At 37.0% G+C, this 8,031-nt stretch overlaps 1 protein-coding gene across 1 annotated transcript in view; it reads left to right on the top strand.

Annotated features, from left to right (window-relative positions):
* Positions 1–8,031, top strand: part of jazf1b (JAZF zinc finger 1b) — a 22,361-nt gene that overhangs the window by 12,188 nt on the left and 2,142 nt on the right. The window contains exons 2-4 of the mRNA XM_016556285.1: positions 834–906; positions 4,259–4,455; positions 5,074–5,243. Of these exons, the coding sequence (XP_016411771.1) occupies positions 834–906; positions 4,259–4,455; positions 5,074–5,243 (440 nt within the window). The remainder of the gene's footprint in view (positions 1–833; positions 907–4,258; positions 4,456–5,073; positions 5,244–8,031) is intronic.

Here is an 8,031-nt window from a genome sequence, read left to right as displayed (position 1 = left end):
ATATATATATATATATATATATATATATATATATATATACATTCGCCACTAGGTGGCAGCGTAGTCCACAGTGGTGCAGCTTCGTGACAGCATTGACCACATAGAAGCAGAAGCAGTTTTGACAGAACAGCCTCAAAACAGATATCTTTATTTTTGATGTCGACTCGTTAATATGCACAACTGAAAACCAGACATAAAACCATCTTTGCCCTGGCGTGCGGGCATTTGGATCCAGTTGGAGGGTGATCTGGGTGGCCCTGCCTAGAAAATGAGCACATCTGGGAGGAATGGCAGAGAGCTCCTTCAGTGTGGTGTGGTGTGACACTAACCAAATGGCTGTCTTAAGTTTTACCAAACAGCTATTGGATACGCTCTCCATAGCCCAGTCCGATCTCTCTCCCATGCAGAAGTGCTGATTTATTCTGCCACTAAGTAGAGTTTAATGAAAAAAACTTGATTAATGGAGTTAATTGCCATCTGCAAGTGATTGTGGACTTGTTGTGTGGCAGAATCTAGTATTGAGTTTGAAAGTCAATGACTTTAACAATAAAGTGATTAATTGCTTCACTCTGGCAATGACACATAAGCTTCTACAAACTCACTGACTCTGATGCCACAAAATGACTCTCTGGGGTGACGCAGATTTAAACAGGTAAACAACACTGCTGTCACCCAAAGAGTTTTAGCTATATATTCTTTTTGTGAATGTTGTTTAGAGTTTATTGTTATACTACAGAAACCCTTAAAGCCTCAAAATGCTCTTGGTTGTTCTTTTGTGGTGTGTTGTGGTGTCTTTGTCAGTCCAGTGAATTATTCATCTCTGTTTTGTTTAGATACAGATCCTCGTGTGTTGGAGAAACAGGAACTGCAGCAGCCCACATATGTCGCCCTCAGCTACATTAACAGGTACACGAGTCCTGAGATATTCAGATTTTATGGTGTGATAAATTATGATTTTAAATTTTGTGGTATTATGTACAAATGTTTTTATTGATTGTATAGAGAGAGAGAGAGAGATCTAGGTCATCAATATGTGTGTGAATGTATTATGTATTGTTTATTTATTTCAGAAATAAAAATATTTGTATTTTCCACAGCATTTACTTAAAAAAAAAAAAAAAAATGATAATAGGAATTTTACACTCCTGTTTACTGTTAAGCGGCGAAGCAGGTGTCCTTTTTGGCAGATGTCAAATTTAATTTCAGTTTGTTTAGTTTTGTTTGCTTTATTGTCCACAATGTAAATTGCTTTTGGCTCACCACCACGATGTATTAAAAACAAAATGCAAACATAAAGATAAAAACATAATAATATGGCATGGTAAACAATAAAGGGATAGTTCACCAAAAATGAAAATTCTGTCATAATTTATTCACCCTCAAGTTGTTTCATACCTGTGAGATTCTTTCTTGTGCTATTTTGAAGAATGTGTGTAACCAATGTGCGTTTCTGGTCCCCGTTGACATCCATAATATTTTTTCCCCCCAATACTATGGAAGTCAATGGGGACCAGTGACTGTTTGGTTTTTCAATCTTGAAACTGTACAAAAGTAACCAAATGACAAAAATGAATCTGAGAGCAGTCCAGCATTTTCCTTAATGGGATTCTGTAGTTTTTGGAAAACAGCCGTGTGGTCAAGTCCTCCTCTACATCCTCTTAGGGATCTGGTCAGTTTATGAAGCTGTAATGAACTTCAAACCAGCGCCCAAGTCATCATATACACTCAATTTCACTCTGTTGAATGTGGTTTGTGTAGGAATACTCCAAACTTAGAGACAGAAAGCAGTTCCAGTGTTAAACAGCTTTAATAGGCAGAATGGTGGTGGAAATTGTTGCTTAACAAAGAGGAGACACTTTTGTCCATCTCTTACTGCTTTATGTGGCTTCTGCTGGTAATCTGTTAATTCCACACCATCTTTAATAATGTCTGTGTGAACATTTATGCTTTATTACATACATTTACTGACAGTTTTATAATGCAACAAAATAATAAGCTGGAGTGAATGCATTGTTGTAAGGTGGATTAGACCTCACTGAAGCTGCTGAATCATAACAGATAGACTTATGACAGATGGTTCATTTGTATTGCAGGAAGTAGTAGCAGTTTGGCACGGTATTTGAGAACTAAAAGCAAATTTTTACTTTATGGTTACAATGGTTCAATTTGGGACATCAATTGTGCATGCACTTCACTCTTTGTTTGAAGAGAATTGGGGGATGTACTCACATAATTCTTGCATTCAGAAACAGATAGATGGAGTGCAACTGATAGAAAGGAACAAAACGCAGGTGTCTTGAGACATGTTTAATAAAGTTGAACCAGCTTTAACCTCCTATTTGATACATGTACACTACCATTCAAAAGTTTGGGATCTGTAGCATTTTTTTTTATGTTGTTGAAAGAAGCCTCTGATGCCCAACAAGGCTGCATTTATTTGATCAAAAATACATGAAAAACATTCTGCTGTTGTACATGGTAATATTGTGAAATATTATATTACATAATACGCCAATATGGTCTTATCATCAATGTTGATGCTGTTTAATTTTTGTGGAAACCATGAAACCTTTTTTAGGATTCTTTGTGAAATAGAAAATTTTAAAAACTGCATTAATTTGAGATGGAAATCTTAATAACACTATAAATGTCTTAAAAACCCTACTGACTGCAAGCTTTTAAACAGCGGTGTACATTGATCAACACCAACAAAAAAATCATTGCTCACCTTTCCACTCCTAATACTCAAGTTCTTGGCTGATTTATTTATTGAGAAAAAAAAAGAAAAAAAAAGAAAAGGTAAATGACTGTATTAATATAATATATTAGTGTAAAAATATGATGATTAACCTGAGTTCTTCAAGTAGGTTGAAGAATTTAGCTTTTTTGCATTCTGTCAAAGTTTGATATATAGGCTTATGTGTTGGTTAAAGTAGTGCTGGACGATATACCGGTTCAAATGGTAAACCGGTTTGAATTATGCACGCTGTATGCATTTTTTGCAAACTGGGCATAAAGGTAGAAGTGGCTAAGCAATGTAGACAGTGTTGTGAATTGAGAGTGGATGCAATGTTAATTGCATACACTTCTGACTTATGGTTGGAGAAATATTAATTACACACAACTAATTCTTTAACTGGGTAAATAAACTAACTGTAAGCGGCCATTAAAAGAGGCCAGAGATGCTGAAGAGGAATGCAAAGAGGAGAAAATGCTGTAGCAGGCAGAGCAAACTCACTACACCATGCGCAAAACATTGGAACAAAATTCTATTCTGAATTGGGGGTGGGGGTTTATAGAAATGTATCTCTGAGGGGAACTTTCTTTTCATCTTACCTCCATATAATGCATAGTAATGTGGTATTTAAAAGCGCAGCACTACTTTGTTTACAGCAGTAACCAATGAAGACGCTGTATCGCTGCTGTTACATAAGCGACACCTGCTGTCAGATAGTGAATCTGCGTTGTCATTCAGCCCGTCTGCTGTTTTTGTTTGGAGCTGGCATGTTTCATGTAGGATAATTTCACAAAGCTAAGGTCAGACCATTCTGTTTTGGCTGCAGATTTTGAAATTATACAATCTAATTAACATCAAAAACTGCTCATGCTACATGTAACATGTTTGATTGGATCGTGATTAAAATACAGGGTTTCATGCATTCTGATTCACAGGCACAGTCAGGGAAAAACCGTGATAAACCGTGAAACCATCAGAATCCTAAAAAACAGCACTAGGTTAAAGTATTTTCCATGGGTTTTGTAGAACCTGTTGTGTGTGTAATACATGTGCAAATGCACTTCATTTAGTTGCCACAGGGTTTTTCCTTTAACAGCCATGTATTCCTTTACCAGCTCATTTTCATTGCTACATTGTGCTCACTGAGACTGTATCTTATCAAGGTATTTTTCTTTCAGTTAGAGTGGACAGATAAAGGGCTGGAATTTTGTTTTGTCCCAGAAACATCAAGTAGCTTTTTGTAGTGAGTAAATTTAATCGACTGGAAAGTCTTTGTGTTCACAGTCTTTCTAAATTTTTTGTTGTTGTATCCAGTAATAACAAACAGCTAGAAAAGTCATGGAAATTAATTGCTCAGAAAGTGTGATGGCAAATGTACTGATTTAGAGTATTTTAGTTTATGACTGTTACTTTACACGTTTGGGCTTCCCAATAAGCAATAAGTCTTTGTTTTGAGTTTGCTATAATTTGTTGTAAATCAGTTTAAGAACTTCATCTACTAAAGTTCACTTCCCTCTCTAGGTTTATGACAGATGCAGCACGGCGGGAGCACGAGTCTCTGAAGAAGAAAGTTCAGCCAAAGCTGTCACTCTCACTGACGGGCAGCCTTTCACGCAACTGCGTGGCCACGCCCCCTCGCCACAACAGCGGCAACCTGACCCCGCCCGTGACTCCGCCCATCACGCCCTCGTCTTCATTCAGGAGCAGCACCCCCACAGGTACTTCTTTAGGAACTCACTGTATGCTTATTATGTTTCCTAGAAAGATGAATTTTGGTAATAACTCCATTAAACCTGCAGTGCTTGTTTGATGTTCTGTTGTAATCGATAATCCAGTAATCACATTGTGAGTCACACTGTTTGTTTTTTTCATCGCTGCAGTTTCCCATGGCCCTCTCTAGAGCAACATGTGCTCTCTCTCCCACAATTAAATGTTTTAAGCATTTTATTTGTGTGGGTTTGGAACAGAAACTAAATAGTCTCCAAATTGCATGTATCATACTATTACTGTGCATTAACCCTTAGACCTTCTTATGCCTTCCAGATTCTTTCTAATAAAACGCAAACTCTTTGCTGGCTGGGCTCAGTACTGTGAGAAAGATAACTGTACCAGTTTTCCTTAAAGCTATTGTGTGTCTGCTGCGGTGGCTGATGGGAAATGCTGTTTTGTTGTTCTAGTGGTGTAGTGGTTAATTATCTGAAAGGTTTGATGTATATTACTGCGTTACAGCAAAACGTAATATACTACTGTAATATTATTACTTTTGTAATGCGTTACTCCCAACACTGGTCATAACATGATCAATTACTAAATGATTATTTGTTCTGTACTCTCAGGCAGCGAGTATGATGAGGAGGAAGCAGAATACGAAGAGTCTGACAGTGACGAGTCGTGGACCACCGAAAGTGCCATTAGCTCTGAATCCATCCTCAGTTCCATGTGCATGAACGGCGGTGATGAGAAACCGTTCGCATGTCCCGTGCCTGGCTGCAAAAAGAGATACAAGGTATAAAATGGCTTAGATATCTACTTTCATTTGTCTGTTCACTGTAGGTTTGTGAATAATTTTTGAAGACTAGAGAAATCCTGACAGCATGGAAAACATGCAACACAAAAATTCAAAATGCGAGGCGTAAAATAGTCATTTTTTAAAAAACGCCTCGGGCTCGTTTTTTTGGTTTGATGCGCCGCGTTAAAAACTGGCCGACCAATGAGATTGGCGCTTTTGATACCTAAGGACGAAGAGGAAGTAAGTAGACCAAGAAGATGCATCGAGGCAAGATGAATGTAGAGCTGCTGGTCTCATTGGTGTCTGAACACAAAGAGCTTTATGACAAACGCTACAGCGACTACAAAAATCTCGATAAGAGGGAGTTGTTATGGAGAGGAATTGCAGATCAAATAGGATTCGATGTGTACCGGGGTATTTCTGTTTTTCATTAAACGCCATCTAATGTCAGGGAGTGAATTTGCACGTTCACTCGGCTCATCGCCTGCGAAAATCGCTTGGATATGAACACAAAAGATGCGTCGAAAAACGTCGGCGATAAGCGCACATGATAATCGTCCCGGTGTGTATGAGGCTTGAGGTTCAAAAAACAGATTATTTTCCACATACCGTACATTATTGTTGCTCCTCTCTGCCCCGCCTTTCTGAAACGCGTCGATTTTTACAAAACTCATCTGTCTGAAAAGTGAGGTGTGCTCTGATTGACCAGCTATCCAGTGCGTTGTGATTGGCCGGCCCGAGCTTGTGACGGAAATGTAACACCCATTACCATAATTGGAAACACACAGCGTCTCCACGACATGGCGGCGGCAGCAACAATACTACAGCGAAAATAAAAGTTACGCCTTCTTTCCTTGCATAAACATTTGGGCGGTGTTATGCAAATCTTCCAACACAGTGATGTAGATATGTGGAGGCGTGTTTAAATGAGGCGTTTTAGGAAGGCGTGGATGAGTCTTAACTTTTATAAAGAATATCTCTTTGGGTTTGAGACGTTAGTCTTTGCAACTTTACGGATCTTATATATGCACAAACAGCTTCTAACACTCCAAAGACAGAAAACTTGAAATCGCATCATATGACCCCTTTAATATATTTTATTTTAAATATACTTTATATTATTTAAAATGTATATTGTAAGAAGTTTGGGGTCAATAAGATTTTTAAAATGCTTTTGAAAGAAGTCTCTTATGCTCACTTAGGCTGAATTTATTTAATCGCAAATACAGCAAAACAGTAGTATTGCGAAATATTATGAAATTTAAAATAACTCTTGTATATTTTTATGGCAAAGCTGAATTTTCTGTAGCCATTACTCCATTCTTCAGTGTCACACGATCCTTCAGAAATCATTCTAATATGCTGATTTGATGCCGAGGAGAAATTTCTAATCACTATCAATGCTGAAAAATGTTTTCTTACAGACCACAAATCTATTAGCACCATAATTTAAAGCTGTTTACTCAGGATTTCATTCACTAAAAAGCAGGTTTACAGCACACCTGTGTATCCATAAACAATAGCAATCACCAGTGGCACAAATATGATCAAACAGTGAATGCTGGGCTCTCACTGTTTAGCAGTCAAAGAGTTTATTAACACTAAGAGCTGTAATGGGACAGGACTGGAAGCTTGACATACATTTGAAAGGCATACATGCAGTCCACTGAAGGACTGTGCGTTTTTATGAGATTTTCCACTGCCATCTGGTTCGGGCTGCTGAGATAAACGATGTGCAGCCTGTGAGAGCCGCATTCAATAAGAGGGAGAGGAAATGGATGATGACAGCCATGAGGTGTCTCTGCATGTTCAGATGTACTGTTAGATGTGGCTCTGATTTGGGTTTATTTGGGTTCAGTGGGTGCCTGGTCTCCACTGATGTCAAGCAGCTGATGGTTTTCTTCATTATTTCACACAACACTGGATGTTTTATATGTCTGGAATTATTAAAGCGCATTTTTACTCGCAGATCGTTTTGTTTGCCTTCAGATTATTGATAAATATGTTATAATGTAATATGGAATTTAAAACTTGTAATAAGTGAAGTGAATTGTAAAATTATGTTTGTTTGCACAGTGTAAGCTGCACCCTCTGAGCCGAACTGAGCTCATCTAGGATCACAAAATGATTTCATTGGCTGAAAGTACTTTTAATATGTACTATTTTACTTCCTGATTAGAAGGTTGCTTCATGATGTTTGCCATCTGAACTGTTATTACAGACATTAATGTCTATTATAGATAATAAAAGATTGTGTGAATATAGATTTTAGATTTTTTTAGCTTATGTATTACAAACTAAACACTCAAGAGAAAAAAAAAAGAAATCTTTTTCGGCTGTATGCATCAAAACGACGCCCTACCACGCATCAAAGCAGTCAATACAGCGCAGTCAAGAATAACTTAAAAGAGGTTGCCTGCATTTCCTAAACTGTGGAGATTGACTTTTGTTGCTTTGACTCATGATTTGAATTGTGATGCTTCCCGCTTTAAGTGGCCTTTCATTTTTAACCAGAAATAGTTCAAATATATATATATTAGTGTTGTCAAACGATTAATCGCATCCAAAATAAAAGTTTTTGTTTACATATGTGTGTGTGTACTGTGTTTATTTATGTATATATACACACATGCATGTATATATTTAAGAAAAATTTTATTTTTATATTTTAAATATATTTATATATAATATAAATATATACATGTAAATATATTCAAAATATATACTGTATTTGTGTGTATTTATATATATATATATATATATATATATATATACACATAATAAA

Source organism: Sinocyclocheilus rhinocerous, unplaced genomic scaffold (assembly GCF_001515625.1).
Source record: "Sinocyclocheilus rhinocerous isolate Xijiao unplaced genomic scaffold, SAMN03320098_v1.1 scaffold946, whole genome shotgun sequence".
Taxonomy (NCBI): Eukaryota; Metazoa; Chordata; class Actinopteri; order Cypriniformes; family Cyprinidae; genus Sinocyclocheilus; species Sinocyclocheilus rhinocerous.
The sequence above is the reverse complement of the archived record's forward strand: the minus strand, read 5'-3'. Positions and strand labels throughout refer to the sequence as shown.